At 32.0% G+C, this 23,079-nt stretch overlaps 1 protein-coding gene across 1 annotated transcript; it reads right to left on the bottom strand.

The window, feature by feature from the left end:
• Positions 1–975: 975 nt before the first annotated feature.
• On the bottom strand, positions 976–23,079 carry LOC134698005 (tripartite motif-containing protein 55-like). The gene is made up of 2 exons (XM_063560294.1): positions 23,028–23,079; positions 976–2,865 (listed from the first exon to the last, which is right to left on the bottom strand). The coding sequence occupies exons 1-2, from the start codon at positions 23,028–23,030 to the stop codon at positions 976–978; spliced, it is 1,893 nt and encodes a 630-aa protein (XP_063416364.1). The 5' UTR covers positions 23,031–23,079.

Below are 23,079 nucleotides of genomic sequence, written 5' to 3'. Positions count from 1 at the left end.
AGATGTGCCGCTTGTATGGCTCTTCTTTTTTTCTTTTCTTTTTTGGAATGTCAACTTATCAATCGGGTACTACAGAGGAAGTATATCAACGGGTTAACACGTATATGTCAATGGGTCAGAAATTTTCTTCTTCTGTTTATATGTCTGCAAAAAATGTGTTCCGATCTTTTTATGTAATAACTTATCATAAATGATTCCATGTGGCTAAATAAGATGTCATGATAGCTGGGAAACATATAAAATTGGGTTATGATATTCTTATTAAATACACGAATATGTATACATTGATATTTTGGAACCTTACGAACAATAGTGATAGATTAGGAATGGAAAACTGTTCACTCTAACTTACAAGGAATTAAAAAAAAACGAAGTTTTTTGCTATTATTTTTTTTATAAAACAAAGAATCTTTGAATTTTTGATAATCCCTAAAATCATTTTAGGGAATTTGTAGAATAAATATTTAAATGTTCAGTTATTATGTAAAATAACTAGTAATTTTCTGGAATTATACATAATCACTGAAAAATCAGGGATCCCACACAATCTTTGGTTTTACAAATTCACTGTAACATATATACACAGTTGTTTGAATATTGTAAATATTATAGAACCGATGATAGTTACTCTGAAAAATAACACGAATATAAAATACTAATGAAGACTCGACTGGAATGTACAGAGATGGTGCGACAGAATAATATGAATGAAACAATGTATTATATGGATGTTTTACCCTGTAACGGTCGCACGAAGGGTCTCAGCAACATAAAAAATTTGGGTGCAGGTTTCCAGTTAGAGTTTAAAATCCACCTCCATTCATATATTGATTTATGCGAAAATACCTATATATACTTGCAATGTTTGACCGCTAGTATTTTCCCACATTTTTCATAGATAGGGTATCGCTTACTCGAGTTTATGTCCACAGTAAATATTGTGCGAGAATATGAACATTTTGAAAAAAAATTCTTCTACTGTTTCTTGAATATGAATATTGAATGCCCCGCATTATTCACTACAAGAATTTCATCGTTTTGCTGATCGTAGTCTATACTCATTGGATAGTCAATGCCATCTGAGTTGCCTAATACACACTGTGCTGGTGAACGTTGTGTCCGCTTAAGAAAAATTGTGTCATTGTCTTTGCATGCAACAAATAAGTTATTATTTCTGTCGGTAGTCAGACCTGTCAAATCATCTTGACATTCGATATAGTATGTTAACCGTTTATTGTTAACTAAATTGTGAACATGAATATTTTTAGCTTTCATTTTAGCGGTGTACATATTTCCTTGATTGTCAAGATGACAGTATAAATCTCCTTTAATACTTCTATTTTGTTTTACTATTTTTCCATTACTGTCAATATACATCAAACCATCATGTGCGCAGTAAGCTATGAGTTTTTTTTCAAAATAAACGAGTCCTTTGCAGTCGTCATGAACATGAATGGTGGTAATAATCTGCCATGAATCTGTATCAATCACACAAACTTTTTCTTCATGAATAAGAGTTACGCCTATGCGGTTGCTCTGCATCACTGCAATACTATCTGGTTCACCACTTAACTGAATTTGACCTTTTTTCTGACCATCTTTGTTGTATATCATACACCTAGGATTAGACCGTTCTGTCATTGCTATGAAGAACTTGTTTGGCATCAATTTTGCATCGGTAATGAAAACATTTTTATTTATTTTTTCGATGAAAAATGATTTTTTTAAGTGAAATTGGACAGATGAACTTTCTGCAGAGGGTGGTGAACAGGAATCATTAGCAGGTGGTGCTGTATGTAACAAGGACGAACATACTAATTGACGACTAAGTGGACTTTTCTCTGTCACGAAAGGTGCACTTGTCGTAGGGAGAGTTAATGGCAATTCAGAAACTGGTACAGATAATGCACAATTTTTAGATTCTGAATTAGATGGTTCTAATTCAACTATGGAGGAGGAAGATTCTATCTCCTCTTTATTTCGTTTAAAATTTTCCACATCATTATTTTGCTCATTCAAATTCCGATTAATGCGTATTGTTATGCTGTCCTCGGTTTTTTCATAAGACATCTTGTAATTAGTTATAGCTCGTAAATTACAATCTGAAAGGGTCTCGTCAATTTTGGTATAACTACTCTTCAAATGTTTAAAACGCATTATTCTTAAATATTTTTGCACTATAGACATCGTAGATTCCTTTGAAATATCTAGTATCATTTTTTGTTGATCGTTGATGTATTTAATTTTTTCTGAAAGATCTGTTAAACGTTTGTTTATTTCCCCACTATCTTCTTCATACTTTCTGTTCATTTCTTGCTCGACGTTATTTTGCAATATATCTAAAAGCTCTTCAATGACAATTCTAGTATTTTTAAAGTCGGCTGAACAATTTTCCTTAATGATATTTAAATCTCTCATATTTGACCTTTCCTTGTTTGCAACTTTCGTTAAGCTTTTTTTGTGTTTTTCGATACCTGATAAGAAATCCTCTGTGATACTTGCCAGTTTGGTCTCATCTACAACATCTTCAACCTTTTCAACTTCACAACAATGTCGGTGATATTTTCTTTTACAGAGAATGCAACATGGCTTTTCGTGTTTAATACAAAAATATTCTAAAGATTTGTCATCGTGTTCTGTACATAGAACCCATTCGACTTTTTCAACAACATTATCTTCTTTCTGTTTGTCAGTAGAAGACTCTTTTTCCGACAGGGACAATTTCGATACGTTGTGATTTTTGCTCACTTTAAATGATTTGTGTTGAGATTTACAGCTATGACATAGCGCTTCTTCACATTCAGTACACCAATATTCTGCGGATGCATTTCCATTCTGCTCATGACATGGTTGACATTCCATTATCTGAAATACATGTATAATGAAAATTATGAAATATCAGCGTATTATTTAGAACTACAGTGAAACCCATTAAACCGAACGCTCTGTAAACTGGAATCATCCGTAGTCAGGACTATCTAATATGATTTCCAAAATAAACCCAAAATAACGTCCCTCTGTATTGTAGGCGTTAATATCTTTGAAATAAATTAAATGTATTGTATGCATATGTTAACCTTTAATATCAAAAATTGTCAAACTGATTTAAGATTAGATATATTGTATATATGCGCTTGTTCCGTCGAAGCAAGTATGAACATATATAACACAATCAGATATCTTCATTTTAATTAGATAAATCTAACTTTACACTTATCGTTTAAAATATAACGAAAATTAAAGTTCAGTAATATAGTATTTAGAACTACGTGTATGAATTAGATGTTGAACAGTTTAGTTAAGTCTTTAATTAACATGGAAAACTGTTCTGACGCAACGTTAGATATTGCTACTACTGCAAAAAATAGCGTTCAGTAAATATTTGACGGGAATTTTTTTATAGAAATGCTCAAATAAACATTTCAAATTATACATGAAAATAAAGATTGATTCTTAAATTTGCGCATTATGATAGAGAAAGAATAAAAATATAATATTCATAGGCTTAGGAAGACACAGTTTATCCAAAAAACGTTTCCTTAGCGTTGTCCCATGTAACAAACCCGAAACATAAAACTCGAACAATTCGCGAAATGTGCACGCAACTCTTCGAAATTTTGCATGAACATTCTATGACGTGATATATACAAAACATCATACTAAAACATTATTTTATATGCTTGAAAAATTATATCTGGTCATGAAACAAAAACGGAGGAAATTGATATTGTAAATACATCAGAATAAAAATCAAAAGATCCTAGACAATATTGTCTTTCCACTTTGTCATAGATACATCAAGATTAAGACAGACAAGAAATGACTCCATATAAAATTTGAATACATATTTTCAAAATAATATGATGTACGGAAATGTCCCATCGGAAATTTAATTTGGAAACTTAAAACATTTCAGTTCCAAAAAAAATTTTTGACAGATAATTCATTGAATTGTAAGCACGATTGTTTTGTACTAAGTGTTAGCTCCCGAAATTCGAATTGAAAAATAAATTGAGCTACATTATAAATTCAAAACAATAGATTTGCAATGTCTTGCGGAAATGTCCGAGTTCAACTTTCATGCCTTCAAAAAACTGTTTCGGCAAAAAAGACGGAGATTTGATTTCGTGAAGATTATTTTTCGGCCTTGATAACTATACCAATAAAAAGTACTTTTAAAGTTGAAGTTGGTACACCAAATAACATTAAGGTTACAGGGTTATCTATAAAAAATACGGATTAATGAAAATGTCTTGCAAGTTTGTCCGTTATCATGAGTTGACGTCGCTACAAGCGTAATATGCTAGGGACGGCATGAACTGCGTGTTCCTTCCTCAACTGAATATATAAATGTCCTGCTTTCAACAAAACGAAATGATGCACACATTACAAAAATACATACCTATAAGACGATCAAAAAGTAAGAAAACTTCAGTATCATTAGTGTAAGCTATAGTGTGTCACTGCTTGAATAAAATCATACTCGGGTTGAATATATAATGCAGCAATATTCCTCCAAAAACAGATAATTACTAGCAGTAAAATTGAATATCCTATAGATGTTAATTATTTAATCAAATCGGATGGGATTCTCACGGCATTTATACTTATGTGTTATAATTTGCATTTACACAAAAAGGAAAGCAGGAAGAACTAGACAAAGTATGTTTCCATTTTAAAGTCATTTTTATGTTACACTAAATAGTAGCAATAGCTGACGTTGCGCCTTCTTTAAAAAGATAACGTTATATGTAATGAATATTATTTTTGATGTTTTGCAGAATGATTAATGAAGGAAGTCATTCGCAAAATGTAAGGCTTCTAATTGTTTCCACTGAAAGCGGAACCAAAATATTAACATCAATTTTGAACGAATATGTGTAACACTATCTTTCCGAGCACCTTTAACAAAACTTTATTCTAATCAGCATTAGTTTGATATTGATATCAGGGATTTTTTACCATTTTGCATTGATAGGGCTTACAAGGGGCAGTGGCAATTTGTATAATAGATATAAAACAACTACTAAAAGAATTCCAGGTTTTCCTGGAAGAGGAGGGATATACTATTGATACCTGTATCAGATTCGACCCGAAACTTGTTAATTGTTGATTAATAGTTATCAAAGATATTAGGCTTATATTTTAATACGCAAAACGCGCGTTTGGTCTACATAAGAATCACCAATGACGCTCAGATCAAAATGGTAATTAAAGAACCTTAGTTAGCGCGGTCACATACCCCACGTCTCCACATTGTCACTAGAGAAATAAAATAACTGTAAAAAAAAACGTTTAAAAAAAATTGAATCGTAATTTCCTGTCGATAAGCACATCTACATAGTTTGTCCTTATTATCTACGAAGTTTCATGAAATTTTGTTGTGTCGTTTCAGAGGAGTTGCAATGCCAAACTGTTGCAGATGTATAATGAAGCAAATAAGTTCACAGGGGCGCAACTCCTAGAAAAAAAATGAATCATTATTTCCTGTCGATTTGCACATCAACGAAGTTTGTCTTTATTATCTAAGTAGTCTCATGAAATTCTGTTATGTGGTGTCAGAGAAGTTGCGATGACAAACTGTTGCAGTAGTATATTTAATGAATGGCTATTATTTATTTTGAATTTATTGAACCATAAAACTAATTTTTGACTCTTCACATTTAATAATCCGCGAAGCGGATTATGTAAAATGTGAAGAGTCAAAAATTAGTTTTATGGTTCAATAAAATCAAAATAAATTATTGCCATTCATAATAAATAAATTTTTTATCAAAAATAAGGCTCAAAGAACGTTTTATATTATTTATCTTGATAATAACAACGTACACACACGTTGGCGTATGAATACACAACGTCAGAGTGGGCGTGTCGCCATCAAAATTGACAACATTGAAAATAAAACCAAAAATTTTAACCAATCAGAAGACAGTAAATACACAAAATTTATTTATTAAAGCATATAAATTCAAAGAGGCGCAACTCCTAGAAAAAACAGAATCGTTATTTCCTGTCGATATGCACATCTACATAGTATGTCCTGATTATCTAATTAGGTTTCATACACTTCTGTTGTGAAGTTTCAGAGGAGTTGCGATGAGAAACTGTTGCAGTAGTATATTGGAGCAAATAAGTTCAAAGGGGCGTAACTCCTAGAAAAAATTTGAATCGTAATTTCCTGTCGATATTCACATCTACATACTAGTATGTCCTTATTATCTAATAAGGTTTCATGACATTATCTTGTGGGGTTTCAGAGGAGTTGCGATGACAAACTGTTGCAGTAGTATATTGAAGCAAATAAGTTCAAAGGGGCGTATAACTCCTAGAAAAGATTTGAATCGTAATTTCCTGTCGATAAGCACATCTATAAAGTATGTCCTTATTTTCTAAACAGGTTTCATAAAATTGTGTTGTGTAGTTTCAGAAGAGTTGCGATGACAAACTGTTGCGGTAGTATATTGAGGGAAATAAGTTCAAAGGGGCGTAATCCCTAAAATAATAAGTTGAATCGTAATTTCCTGTCGATATGCACATTTGCGTAGTATGTCCTTATTACCTGTAAAGGTTTCATGAAATTCTGTGGTGTGGTTTGAGAGGAGTTACGATGACAAGAAACAGGACTAACGGACAGACAGACAGATGAACGGGTCAAAAACATTATACCCTCCGTTACTTCGTTGCGTGGGGTACTAGTATAATAAAGCCAAACAAGTACATAGTTGAAGAACATGGTGGACCCACAATTCCTCAAAGTTGTGCCAAATACGGCTAAAGTTGTCTATGCATGGAATAAGAAAATCTTTTTTTTCTTTTTTAAAGATCATACTTTTACAATTAATAAAGCCTAGACTTGTTTAATTTGTAAACACCATCATTATTTTTTTATTTTAGTTTTGTATAAATGGACCTTGTTATTTTAGTAGTATAGCTATGGATACACTAAAACTTCAAAAGGATACAATAAATCCAGTCAAGCCTAGTCAAACTGGCATATGAAAATAAGACGATTACAAATCAGACAACTCTCCATAGGAGACCAATTGACACAAAACTTTACATAAGTTCACTGTACAACCTTCAAAAATATATGTTCTTTCTAAAAAAAAAATGATTTAAAAGAAAATTTGTGTGACATTACACATATATTCTTATTAAAGGGTTGGGTCATTTGCTAGATGGTGTAGAAAAAAATGGAGAATGTGTCCATTGGACACAGATGATGCCACCGCTTACATATAATGTTATAAAGTGGCATTCCTCAAAGTGACGCAACCCAATTTTAAACTTGATTTGAGTTTTATAATAATAAGCATTGTGTATAGTTTCTTTACATTTGGTTGAGGCAAACATGATTTAGAGAACGGAAACGAAAAAATCAGCAATTTTTCCATTTATAAAGGGGCATTTCTGAAGAACGGTAAAAGTGAAGCCTCCAAAATTCAAACTTGGTCTGTGTTTTGTGGTAGTAAACATTGGGTATAAGATTCACAACATTTGGTAGAGGCAAACTGAAGTTGGAGGACGGAAACCAATTTTGGGACGTACGGATGGACGGACGTACAGACGGACAAGGATAAAACTTAATGACACCTCCGTTTCGGCAGCGGCATAAAATTGTGTTTTGTATGTTCAATCATTAATGAAACTGAAATAGAGAAATAATCATTCGCTTTTAGTACCCAGTTTTCAGTGTTGTCAAAATAAGAAAAGACAGGTCACAACTGAATTATTCATTTGCAAGTCACTTATTTTACCTCATTACAGAATTTTCCAGGGTACGGTCTGAAAAATGTCGCTGGTTTGAAAAAGGCCGGCATCAGCGGTCAAAATGTCGATGATTTCATTACTTGTTGTCAATCGAATCATCAGCTGATGACAGGTGCACAACTAGCAGTCAGTCTTGCATGGTCGGTCGCACATCTTTCTTAGTATATGTAATTAGATGTGATCATGTTAAAGGTTATTGTTTCGCATCCGCCCGGCCGTCCGCCGTACATCGCCAAATCATTGATCAATCTCTACTACGATAATCCGGTTAAAAAAGGTACTGAAATGTAGTAAGACAATCGGAAAGGAAAATTTGGAAGTGTAATTGTGGGACAATCGGGAATTGTTTTCATAGTGTTTAATTTGATTACACAGTATGCAGTAGTGATTACAGGTAACTAAGCATTGTGAATTATTCAATTTAAAACAATCACGAACATGATGTTCACATATTCCTATCTTGTCATGTGCACAATTTACTTTGTATACTATGTATTATTATTTCATTCTTTGTACCAATGTCTATACAGTGGTTTTAAAGAATAAAATTGTCTTGTCTTGTCTTGTCTTGTCATATTTTATTTTGCGCATATGAAGTACAATTAAAATATCATCAAACATATATATAAAGTCAAACACCCCTGAATTCTTCATGAATGTGTGATAATGAGTTCCAATAAGACATTTGCGGAAACTAGGTCTAAACATAGTATTACACTTTAGACTTACGATTAAAGTCGAAGAAAACAAATCTCAAAATAAAAAAAAAAACATACAGATACAAAATATCAAGTAGTGTCTTCTTTGAAAAAAAAGATGTAGCAACACGTTAAAATTCCATGTGTCCGAGGCGCTTTTCTGGATTTACCATCAGAACCGCACAAAGCCGAACATTTGATGACAAGGGTTTATAAGGGCAGAAGGCGTAGATAGGTGTATGATATATATTTTATCAACAGAAGCAAAAGATTTCCCTGAAATAGGGTACTTTTAATGCAATGGTTAGTATACGAAATCACCACAGATATTGTTCAGAGAATACTCAACAAACTGTTTCATTTAAAACAGTAATGTTGGTGTCGTTTTTGTTATGCACGACTACAACTTTGTACCCGCAACGACATAAATGGTTTGTGATTTTTTCTGACGTAGTCGGTATTATAGTTTAAACACATTTTTTTAGAGTGGATTGGGAAACAAGTTTTGCAACTTATATTAATCCCTTTCCACTTTGCGGGTGCGAGTGCTGCCTTGTAGCGGCATTAGCCTACTCTTTTTCGAAATCTACAAGGGTGTCTTTAACGTGCAAGAGATATGGCTCTCTCTTAACACGGGTCAGCCATTTATCGTCCCCTTCCGACGGACTATCATCGTTTCCTTAAGACCATACTCGCAAATGGTGTCAAGGGAGAGCCGAAAATTGAGTTCCTGAAATTTTCATCCCAAACTGGAATCGAACCAGGAACCTTTGTGTTAGCAGTCCGATGCACTAACCACTACACCACGGCTCTCATATAGTTTCGGTTTGTAAACTTTGAACTTAAGGACGCTTAACTATAGCAACACGCATGCTCGAAAATCCTTTCTGTGATTGGACATAATGCTGTCGTTGTGGGTAATTTGGGTGTGTTTGAAAAAACGTCTCGAAAATTATATTGTGATGGAAAGCAAGTGAAAAACTATAAATATTTGAACTAGATGTTACAAAGATTTATATTTTTATTAAAATAATTGTTTCTCCAATAGCTCTTTAGATCCATGACAGCTGTTTGTTCGGGACAACTAGATATCATTGAGATGGGAGCCATCTCTGTGGGCCCCGCTGTCAATAACGTGGGGTAAATAAGTTGTATGGATTATCTGATATGAAGCATTATTTGAAGTTATTACATAGTCTCATGTGTGATTTTGATCTAAGATTTTAAGTTTAAATCGATAAATATTCTCATCTTACTTTCATAGTATAATAGTGATATGACTGCATGATGTGAACTCGTTGTTGACTACTCTAAGGTGACTTCTGGATATATGGATTGATGTTTGAACAATATGTTTAAAGGTGCTGCCCAATTGATATTTGTCACATATTTTTAGAATTATGCCTTCAATATATTATGACCCACCAAGTATAAAGTATGAAATATTAACGGTTCTCGAGAGGTCGAGCGGACACAATTTGTTAAGAACAACGAACGGATGGACAGACCGACAGACTGACCTTAGAACTAGGATGCATACATTATGACACATTCTCCGGTGTTGGTTAATATATATGTTAAGTTGAAAATGTTTGTCAGGTATAAAGTATGAAATAATAACAGCTGTCCTCTCAAAATATAGTGTGGATCAAATTTGTTAGCGATGGACAGACCAACAGACAGACAGACCTTTGACCTAGGAACTGGTACATACATCATGACACACCCTCTGGTGTTGGTTAAAATGGATGTCAAGTATAAAATTTGAAATCATAACGGTTCTCAAGATATAGAGCGGACACAATCTTCACCACAGGACACAGGGTTGTCAACTGAAACCAAAGTTTTTTTGACGTTCACCTTTGACCTAGGAAGTTGTACATACATCATGACACGCCCTCTGGTGGTGGTTAAAATGGATGTCAAGTATAAACTTTCAAATCATAACGGTTATCGTGATATGGAGCGGACACGATCTTCACCACAGGACACGGGGTTGTCAACTCGAAACCAAAGTTTTTGACCTTGACCTTTGACCTAGGAAGTTGTACATACATCATGACACGCCCTCTGGTGGTTGTTAAAATGGATGTCAAGTATAAACTTTGAAATCATACTTGTTATCTAGATATGGAGCGGACACGATCTTCACCACAGGACACGGGGTTGTCAACTGAAACCAAAGTTTTTGACCTTGACCTTTGACCTAAGAAGTTGTACATACAACATGACACACCCTCTGGTGTTGGTTAATAATCATGTTAAGTATTAAGTATGAAATCATAATGGTTCTCTAGATATGGAGCGGACACGAAATTGTTACGGACGGACGGACAGACGGACGGACGGACAGACGGACGGACGAACAGACTGATCACTATAGGGCGACCCGCCTTTGGCGGGGTCCTAATTATATATTTCTTCCATGACTTTTAGAACGCACCTACGCATGTGAGATTTTCGCGGAGGTTTTGGTGAATGTAAACAGAAAGATACTACTTATACTACCAATAGTTTCTAGCTTTGTTAACCATGAATTAAGTTTAATGTAAACAGTAGTAAATGTATATTTGTTTCTTGTTTTTTGCACTGGATTTTTTGACAAATGTTTTTTTAGGTGTCATCACAATATTCTTATATATATATTATTGCCTTAATATAACCAGACTTAGTAAAGAATTTCTTGTAGTTACATTTAGATGGAGATTTTATTAAAGAGGTCCTGCATCATTAAGTCATTGTGCTTCTTAAGGTTATCGAAATGATAGGTTTAAACATATACTCAAATTTAAATACGTCGGATATCTTTTTTTAAATATAGTTCTTGTTTTAATAATTTCTTCTCTCCTGCTAAACTTTTTCATTTTTTTTTATCCCTAACAATTTATTGAATAAATTTGCATATTAACTTTGTGTTGAAATGAACAACGTCGCCGTGAGATATCACGAGTTGTTCCGGGGGTTGGGACACCCCCTTTCTTGCCGATTAATGCTTTTGAATAGAGACACACACACCCCTTATTTTTGGTTGTACTCCTGTTTTGAAAATGGCTTGATCGACCCCTGAGTCGTCAGAGCGCTCTATATTACAAATCCATAAAATAGTACCAGTCTTGGAACAGAAGTTAAAGCTCATGTTTCGAGCATACCAGTCCGAAACATGTTCATGGGGAACAATTATCGACATCGCGAAAAAAAAACGTGCATATTTAATGAGTCCCAAGATCTCTTTTACAATAATTGCATCAAAGAAAAACAACTTTGTAATTTTTTGTTTATTACTGTTGAAAATATAGATAGCAAAGTTTTAACTCTTTGAGTACACCTATTCTTACATTTCAACTGAGTCTGGCGAACAGCCTAAAATACAATTACAACATAGAGTTGTTCGTTGATAAATGGGTTGGTTGGTTGTTGGTTTTTTTTTGTTGGGGGGGGGGGGGGGGGGGGAGGTCATCGAATAGTTGTGATTTTTTTTCTATTGAAACCATAAACGTAAACAAAAGTTTTTTTTCCTATTCAGGAAAGAAAAATTAATAAAAATCATACTGAACGGCAAGTGAGATTTCATGAAGTATATAAAATAGCTCAAAAGCGGCCGTCCACTGTATTTCATCATTCTCTTTAAGACAAAATAAAAGAGAGACAGTATATATGTCTAAGCATAAACATACAAACATGTTCCACGGTTGATTGCACTTTTACTAACACAAAGTATTGCTGACTTTATTTCATCGATTGTCCTAATCTACACTGGGGTAAAGCTGATGACCGTAACTGCATTCACGGTCATCCCAAGATGTCGGACGAAAAATTAGGTCAGTATTTGTATTGTCTGTTGCGGTGTTTCTACATCATTTTCTTTACAAAGCATACATTAGTACGATGTAAATTTATAAAAGCTTCACACGGAAGTCACAAATCTCTACCGAGGAACGTGTATAGAACGGGAAATTGGATTTGAAAAATTCGCTAAGATGACCGTAAATCATCTTTAAAATATTTTCAAGATGACCGTAACATATAATAAGGATGACCGTGATTGGTAAAATGATGACCGTAATTTCGAAAGGATGAGCGTAATTTATAAAAGATGACCGTACCTTTAATAGTATAACCGTCATTTCTAAGAAATATCCGTATTTGTATTACATGTATTACCTTTTTTGTATCAAATAATTAATCGTGTTGGTGCAAGACGTATTTATAAGACAACATTATCCTAAAGGTAGACAAAAATAAGACGTGCTTCAAATACATGGTTCGTCATATGTAGCATCCAACTACAAGCCAAATGATTTTTTTTTATTTTTGAGATTCTTCTAATAGAAAACCAAGAGTGATTCAAAATTTTGTAATGACTCAAATTATGAAGTTTACGTCATTAGAGTAATAGCAATTGATAGCTTAAACTAAATTACTAAAACTATAAATGGATCATGTGTTCATAAGTGTAAGTGCCCAGACTATCTATATACCATCAATACTGTCCAACGATAAATCCTTAAAAAGAAAAATTAATTAATTTAAATAAAATAATTGTTTTAAAATTAAGTCAATTGATTAGTTGTGATCCATTGCATGTTATTTGCAGAGAATTAATAATTTAAAAAGAACATCAAACATGTAAATATATTTCAATAGAATATTAACAAACAAAAAAGTTTTACTTACAACAACCATTGTCTCTGTTGATTGGTCTTCCATTTTATCTTATAAGTAAAATAACAGAAAATGTTTTTAAAATACTCCGACCAAACTATTGAATTGAGCTCCAGCAAAACAGATCCTAAAATAGTCTTGTATGAATAGCGAATTTCAAAGGAGAGCCTTGTAAATTGTATAAACAGAAAACAGAATTGGTTTTTTTTTACACATCAAGACAAATCAAGATTTTATTCTGCTCCTCTGAAACCATACACATGGGCTCAAATACCGGATATTCATAATCTTTAAGGTTCATCTGAGGGAATTGAAAAATATGGCCATTTTTACACACACACATATCTATAAAGAGAACACGCAGACAAACTGATGCATCTAGGAAAGTATTAAAACATGAATAGCGAATTTCAAAGGAGAGCCTTGTAAATTGTATAAACAGAAAACAGAATTGGTTTTTTTTACACATCAAGACAAATCAAGATTTTATTCTGCTCCTCTGAAACCATACACATGGGCTCAAATACCGGATATTCATAATCTTTAAGGTTCATCTGAGGGAATTGAAAAATATGGCCATTTTTACACACACACATATCTATAAAGAGAACACGCAGACAAACTGATGCATCTAGGAAAGTATTAAAACATGGCAGGACCTTTAGATATGTAAAAGTTATATAAAGTCTATGTTTGAGAAAAAAAACTAACCTACCTTGTTTTTGAGGTGCATTTTTTTTTTAAATATGCAGAAGATAGCAAAATAAACAGACATACGAGTTTCAATTGATACGGTCCACTCAGTTACACAGTTAAAATCACCTATTGTTTGCAGGTGTCTATTGTCCATCTTTTGTCCATTTAAATCAAAACTACTCACAACATCGATTAAACTATCATTTTCATATAAACTCAAAATACGCCAAATAGTTAAAAAGAACTAACCGAGCCCGTATTGCTACAAACTCAACAAAAAGCAATGCATACAAATATGGATATTTCTTTCAATTGGTGGTCATCCTTTTAAATTAGGTCATTCTTTTAAATTACGGTCATCCTTAACAATTTACGGTCATCTTTTAACCAATTACGGTCAGCCTTGTTATGAATCGCTAATCCTGTTACGGTCATTTCAATTACGATTTACGGTCATCCTAGCGAATTTTTCAAATCCAAATTCCCGTTTTATACACGTTTCTCGGTAGAAATTTGTGATTTCCGTGTGAATCTTTTATAAATTTACATCGTCTCAAAGTATGCTTTTTAAAGAAAATGATGTAGAAACACCTAAACAGACAATAAAAATACTGACCTAATTTTTCATCCGACATCTTGGGATGACCGTGAATGCAGTTACGGTCATCAGCTTTACCCCAGTGAATCTAGCTACTGCAACAACAATTGGCGATACTTGATGTGTATCATGTTAAATTCATTTTCAAAATTTTAGTTCATTCTATCATACTTCGTATAATTACAGCATTTTTAACCTGGATAACAACGTATATAATACTTAATGTCAACACATTGCTACAAATATAATAGAAAAAAATCGTTGTTCAATTACAGAAAAACATCACTATCGTTACATTGTTTTCGATCGACGGTATATTTTTACTTGATAAAGATGCCCACAATCCAAAATCGCTCAATACATGCTTAGATTCAGCATTTCTAAGAACCCCATAAATTCATTTTTTGTTGAATCGAACAAAATTTAATTTTGGACCCTGATTTGGATCAACTTAAAAACTGGGCCCAAAAATCTAATATTTTAAAACAGCTTAAGATATGGCATTTGAAAGAACCCTTTATAGATTTAATTTTTGAAAAAGAAAAAAAAATACAGTTTAACTTTATCCAAATATTCTCTGTGCAAAGGGAAATAACTCACACTGGATAAATTGTTCTCTAAAATAAGATGTAATTTTTCAAATTATAATCAATATTATTATACGGACAACCAGTGATGACTAATTTTTCTGAAATAAGAAATTAGAATTGATTAAACACTCAAACATTGTTAGAATCAGCATATCAAAGAATCAAAGAATTAAATGTTTTTCGGAAGGGACGATAAATGGCTGACCCGTGTTAGGAGAGAGCCATATCTCTAAGTCTTGTACGTTAAAAACACCCTTGTAGATTTCGAAAAAGAGTAGGCTAATGCCGCTACAAGGCAGCACTCGCACCCTCAAAGTGGAAAAGAATTAATATAAGTTGCAAAACTTGTTTCCCAATCCACTATAAACAAATATGATTAAACTAAATGTTTGATGATGTTAAACAAAAGTTTAATTTATGACCCTTTGGACCTCAATGTGGTATTATCTAATAATTATAAATGAAAATAAAATACAGGTTTAGATTCATCATTTCATAAATCTAAATATGGTTTATTAATAGACAATATAAGCTTAGTTTTTATAGCAGTTCACTTCGTGAAAAAAAATATAAATATAGCGTTCAAAAAATTATTTTTTACAGAATAACGAACAAGCTTACCACAAAATTCTTCTATCAATTTACCAAAGCTTTATTTATCATTGATACAATGTCTTTTAAAACTTATCTGTAATTATTTTCAAAATGTCTAAAATTGAAACACTAAATTTCTTATTATATTTATACAGTCCTATATATAATCATCAGCACTTAGGAAATAGAACATTTTCAAATTAATATATCAATCCAATCAAGGATTTGTATACAAATCCTTGATCCAATAAATGAAGACTCCATGGAGCCTGTGTCGCTCACATGCTTTTTTTTGTTTAGAACTGATGCAAGAAATAATGCAACTATTATACTTTTGGTTTAGTTTCAGTTATAAGCCAATATTTGAATTTTACCCCCTATGTTTTATTTACACCCATGTCACACATGTTACAACTTGGTTGGCTGGCAGGGTCATCTGATCAATTTTTCATAGATTTAGGTCTAAGACCACAATTATTTCGTAGTGCATTTCTTTGAGAACATAAATGAAAATAAAAAAAATCCAACCTGCGCTTTCTCAAAGAAACTTTTACAGTGTGTTGTACTACTTTTGGTACAAATTATATCAAAATTATAGAAAACTTCATCAACTCTAACTCTATGAAAATATGGACAATTTCTGTTTAAGGCGTCTTGAAATCTTTTGACAGGTTCTGAAGTGCTAACCCTTTTCAGCTGGACCAAATCACTACTTTCCTTTAAAATTCTGGACCCAATTACAGAATTAGAGTGTAATTTCACCCCCTTTTTGCAATTTGAGGCATTAAACATGGAGAAATAAATTTGGAAGGGGTATAAAATTTAATGGCAAGTAACCCACTGTCAACACTAGGAACGAACTACAATTGTGGTCTTGGACCTTAAAGGATAGAAAGAGTTGACAAATCTTAAAAAAAAAACAAAGCTTATAATAAATTATAACACTGCTTACAAAGTTTCATGACAATAGAATGTATATTATAGACAATAAGTAAAGTTCTATACTCATCTTTGCGTGTAAAATTTTGACGTTAAAATTGAAAAATTTCAACTATGAATATTTGGGGCTTTAAAAATTAAAATATTGCAAAAAAACCTTTTAAAATGTTAAAATTATATAACTTATCATGTACATTTGTACTAAAAAGCAATAGAGTAATAATTTGATTTATCAGACTTGGCATAATTATTTAAAAGTCAAATTTATATGAGCCTGCGCCTAAAAATTGAGGTTTTTCAATGAAGGGGCCTTACATGAACATGTAATATTTTTCAGCAATTATAAATTTGTGAAACTTTTTGTTTATAAATAATCCTTACATATGTATTGAAAATACTTCAAATTGAAAGAAAAGTTACAAAAACATATCATATTAGTTTTAAAGGGTCTTTGGCCAAGTAAGACTGGAAGAAATTTATGGTCTATTTTGGCTGTACCACATATTTACATTAAAAAAATGCATATTTAGGCTATAAGAAATAAAAATTGTGTCTTTTTAACATTTCTATACTCGTGTGACATGATACAACAAATCTGAGCACACAAAGACTCTTGCAATTAACTTTTCTTACAAACAGTATGGTCTGATACAAAGATTTTTGCCTTTTTAGGGAAAAACTTGCATGCAATTTATTCTCAACAGGCTTATATTTAACCCACTTGCTATCCTACAGAAGAAAAGAAAGATATTATGTGAAATGGAACAGGTACAATAGACATTGTAAAGTGCTTTTGATACAAATTTAGTGAGGTTTTTATTATGGACTTTAAATTTTATTATGGACTTTAAATTTTATGTACAAAAATGTACCAAGCTCCCCAGTTTTTACTTCATCCAAACAGGGCGTTAGACAAGGGTCATTTATACAACACATTTTGCACATATTGTCTGAGATAATTTTCTTTTCTGTAGATTCAGAGTTCATAAATAAGTAAATGAAGTAGATAAAGGCATAGAAACACAAATATTGACACATTAAAACCTTCATATAGAAAGTCAGGATGCCATTTATGCATCAATATTGAAAAAGCTATAAATGCCTATTTTGACCATAAAATGCCAAAATTGGTCATTTTTGCAGAAAGTCTATAAAATAAAAGTTTAAATCCTTTAGTTTCATGTTATTTGACAAAAGGACGCCATCAAATCATTTAGGGAAGTTGCCAAGGTACAAAATCATTTAGGGAAGTTGCCAAGGTACAGATTCTATATTTACAGATTTCACCTCTTACATGTAGGTCCGAGACCACAATTATTTCGTAGTGCATTTCTTTTAGAACATAAATGAAAATTAAAAAAATCCCATCTGGGGTTTCTCAAAGAAACTTTTACAGTGTGTTACTTTTGGGACAAATTATATCAAAATTATATAGAAAACTTCATCGGCTTTAACTCAAAATATGGACAATTATATGTTTTGGGCGTCTTGAAATCTTTTGACAGCTTCCGAGGTGCCAATTTTCAACCTTTTTCAGTTGGACCAAATCACTACTTTCCTTACAAATTCTGGACCCAAATTTTTTTAAAGTGTAATTTCACCCCACTTCTTGCAATTTGAGGCATTAAACATGGAGAAATAAATTTGGAAGGGGTATACAAATTAATTGCTAGTAAAAACAATTTGCACCATCATAGACAATAGACAATAGACAATAGACAATAGACAATATTTTATTCGCACAAACACATTTACATTAAATGGTTATGGCATACAAAATTAAGACAATAAACTTACAATAGTTAAATTGATTACAATTATATTAGAGTGACAGTGGTATTCACAGCAAAGAAGAAAAAAGGCTATAAATATCAACAATTAACACATTATTAATGTTCATGAACAATTGAAAAAAGAACACAAACAAAAATTAGGTTGGCATTGCATATTAAAAGAAATACATGTTATACAGATGTTCTTAATAAAAGACAATCATTAATATACTTTATGGTGATTTTTATAATGACTGGTAGACTGCTATTTAAAAGTACAGTCAAATGCTTAAGTGTTATAGTGGACTGCAATTTAATAAAATTGAAATTAAGATTTTTATTAATATTTTGTATATAGGTATCCCTTAATGATGTATAGCATGGACAGATTGAGAAGAAATGGTATTCATCCTCAATTTCTTGTCTGTTACAGGATAAGCAAATGCGTTTACTTCTTTCAATGTTGGTATAACGCCCTCTTTCAATTGCTAGGGAAAATGCACTTAGTTTAAATTTACTGAAAACTGATCGGTCAGTTTTGAATTTACATATATCAATATATGGGGGCCTTTTTCTAATTCTTTTAGTATGACAAAAGAAATTTAATTTTTCACATTTATTGATAGAACAATTTATAATTTGATAACTTGATAAGCCTGGTCATAGATTCTTTGTTGGATACTATTTATGTGATATTTTAAATTAAAAGTATCAAAAGTGAGATGACCAAAACCTAATTTATTTAACCAGTCTTTTACAATGTTAACCCATTTACTTGTTTTCTCTACATTATTATATATTTTATGGACTAAAGTGTTAGGCGAGTTTACAATATGGTTTAGAAATTTTATAGCTGAAAGCTGAATTTTAAAGTACAAAGGGATTCTGTTTGTCTCAGTTAAACAGGCTACATTTGTTGTTTTGCACTGTACACCTAAAATTTCTTTAATAAATTTAATATGTAAGTGTTCAAATGGATCTGAATCTTTGAACACTTGGCTTACACCCCAAACTTCACTCCCATAGAGTTATTGGAACAACTAAAGTATCAAATAATTTTTCAAGCATACTGCAGGAATTATCTAAAGAGACTGTTTTTTTAATTTTAAACCAAGCCTTTCTCCCTTTTTCCATAAGATTTTTTTTTGAATGACTTAAACTTCCTGAACAATTTATAGTTATTCCAAGGTAACAAATAGATTTAACAGTCTCAAGATGTTCTTTTTCTACTTTAAAATAATTACAGTGAGATTTTCCATTAGAATTGAATATTATAATTTTTGATTTTTGTTTGTTAACATCAAGTTTCCATAGGGAACAAAATTTAGTTAACTCATTTAGTGCATTTTGTAGCCCTTCTTGGGTTTCAGATAATAAAATAATGTCATCTGCATATAATAATGATGTTAATTTAACATCTCCTATAATAATTGGTTGAGTGTTTGCATGATCAAGGTCATTTACAAGGCCATTTATATAAATATTAAACAAAGTGGGGCTAAGTACATCCCCTTGTTTTACTCCATAATTTGATATAAATTCATGGCTCATACCATTTTGAAATTTAATTCTGCATTTGTTGTCATTATACATTGATTGGATGACATTAAAAAGCTTGCCTGGAAGTCTGTTTTGGAGTAGAATGTAGAATAAACCCTCCCTCCAGACAGTATCAAAGGCTTTTCGCAGATCTATAAATGCTGCAAAAATTTTCTTTTTTTTAGTTTTATATTTGTCTTCAATAGACTTTAATGAGAAGATATGATCTGCTGTTCTAGCTTTTTCTTTGAAGCCAATCTGATTTTCACTTATCAAATTATTAGTGTTAATAAACTTCATTAGTCTAGTGTGTATAATTTTATTGAATAATTTTCCCAAATTAGAAGTCAATGAGATACCTCTATAATTAGAGGGGTCAGATTTGTTCCCCTTTTTATGAATTAAAGTAATCAAACTTTTGTTCCATAATTTTGGGAAGCTGCCTTTCATAAATACTAGGTTGAAAAGTTTTAATAGGGGTTCTAATAATACTGGCATACCGCATTTAATCATTTCATTAGAAATTAAGTCTTCAGCTGATGATTTACCATTTTTAAGTGTTTTAACTGCATTTAAAATTTCAGCTGGCTGGATTTGTTTATTAAATTCGTTGTCAGAGTTGCATGTATTTAGTGTCTTGTTTAAGGCTGTTAATTTTTCAATAATTATGTCATGGAATTTATTGTTTTGGATGTTAGAAGTACTGTTCATTTTTTTAAAGTAGTTTATAAATAATTCTTGATCAAAATGGTTTTCCTCTTTTATTTCTGAAAGAGAACTTAATTTGTTAAGTAAATTCCAAAATGTCTTTGGGTCTTTTTTCATATTTAGTGAAATTTGGTCACAGATTTGACTCTTGTAATTTCTTTCTTCTTGTTTACACCTTCTTCGAAATTTAGATTTGAATGAGTAAAATGATTTTCTATAGGATCCGTTGTCTGGAAACTTATTTACAAGTAAACAGTACTTTTTAACTGTAGTATGGAGGTCATGACAAGAGTCTGAGAACCATGGTTTTTTACTTTTCTTAATAGGCCTATTCATGATTTTCTTTTGAACAAATTTAGTTGATAAAAGTGCTGTATCACACAAAATAGTGTTGAATTTTTCAACAGCTGAATTAGAATCAATCTGTTTATTATTTACAAATTCATCTAGTCTTTGTTTTACATGTGAGTTTTGAATGTTTGTAGTATAACAATCCATTGCTTTGTTATCCCAAAAAAATTTACCAGGGAGAGGATCTAATTTTGTCTCTATAGTTTTACATTTTTGAAAGCAAGTTTAAAGTAAAGAGCAACTGATAGGACAGTGATCTGATATTGGAGTAAAATCACTAACTTTAAAGTTTCCAATGCATTGTAATATATTAGAAGACACAAGTGTATAGTCTACAAGACTGGAACCATTATATGTTATACATGTACATTTGCCCAAAGGGTCTCCAATAGTTCTTCCGTTCAGTATTCAATTTTATTATTTAAAATTCATTTGTTGTTTTATTATTTAATATTTCGAAATTCCTTTGTGTGAAAATACCATTCTGTATACCTTTGTTCATACATGTTGTGCTAGTCTATTTGTTACAATAAAGAAAATTCATCATATAAAAATTAAAAAAAAACTTTAAAAAGCAATAATTCCTTCAGGGGTAAATTAACAATTTTGGTTGGAGGATTTTGAAAATAAATAAATCTGCCTTGATAATGAAAAACATAAATGGTTTGTTCTGTTGTAGTTTTGAAAATAAATTACCTGACTTGCAATGTATTGATTCAATGAAAATAAATAACTCAGCAGGTTTAATCGAAAGTATGAGATGGCACCAGATTATTCATAAATTCATCTTTTTTTTTCCTAAAAAAAATATTGGAAAACACTTCCCAAATCTTTTAATAATAAAATATGAATATTATCTAAATATACTTTTAATGTCTGAAAATTGGTTTCATTTACCTTGAGGTACATTTGTACATGTACATCTATATTGTCTCAGGAACACTTATCTCACTTTTATTACAGGGCTGTAATTACATTGAGGCAAATGCCTCGTGTAGGAAATTTCAAAACCAAACACTTGTTTGTATTCAAATTGTGTTCACCGTGAGTGCTTTGCAAGAAGCAAGTTCTGTGCTCTCATAGACTTAACCCTTGATTTTTCGGGTTTAATGTTTCTAAGTTATTTGTTTTTGTTCATTGATTGCCCTTCTGTATTCTGTTAGTGTTGCATTCCTTTTGTAATTTAGTAATTTTGTTATTAACTAGATCCTGAGATTTTAAAAAAAACAACAGCCACAGACTTAGCTTTGTGAATTACATTTTTGCAAATCCTCCACAATCCCCCCCTCCCCCCACCAGAATATCAAATGGTCGTCCCCTTACAAGGCGAAGCCAGTAAGCAATACTTTTTTAATCTGAGCATGGAAATTGGGGCATGCAAATTAAAGATTACATTATATATTTTACATTAAACATATTCCCATAATAAAAACATGTATAATGAGAGTCCCTTTCCATTGGCGGATCCAGGGGGGTCCAAGGGTTGGAACCCCCCTTTTTTTTGCCTATCTATGCATTTGAATGGGGAAATATATAGTTGGAACCCCCATTTATCCTGGGTTGGGAACCCACCCTTTTCAAACTGGTTGGATCGGCCCCTACATTCCACTTAATTAGTGGACAGTTTCCCCACTAATCCACGTGTTTTCAAGTGGTAGTAAACTCGTAATGGCACAATGCATGGCGGTACCTCGAATTACGGAATAACAGTGTTAATATCCGAATAACACATGTAATGACCGAATAACTCTTCAAATATCAATATTAACACATTTGAGTGACTTTTAAACATATATTATTGCACTAGTTCATGGAGTCGATTGGTGAGTTTTTTTAAGACCATATTGGCCTTGTGTTTTGGAAACTACTATGTAAATATAATCTGAAGTCATGAAATCTAGAGTTCTCGACTGGTTTAAAGGTTTCTGTTTCATTTTTTGTCAAATTTATTCGATGTGATGTTCCTTACCTGGAAAACAGGTACAAACACTCGAACAGTTGAAAACGAAAGTAGAATATTAAGCAGTAAAAGAAAGTTTATAAGGGCTTATTATTATAATCGATTGATTAACATTGCAGCTTTTGAAATGTATCTTATCAATTAAATTACCATATTAGCCAAGAAGTACACCACTGATACTATGTTGATAAGTAAACTATAA

Source organism: Mytilus trossulus, chromosome 14 (genome assembly GCF_036588685.1).
Source record: "Mytilus trossulus isolate FHL-02 chromosome 14, PNRI_Mtr1.1.1.hap1, whole genome shotgun sequence".
NCBI classification, from domain to species: Eukaryota; Metazoa; Mollusca; class Bivalvia; order Mytilida; family Mytilidae; genus Mytilus; species Mytilus trossulus.
This window is presented reverse-complemented; position numbering and strand designations above follow the sequence as displayed.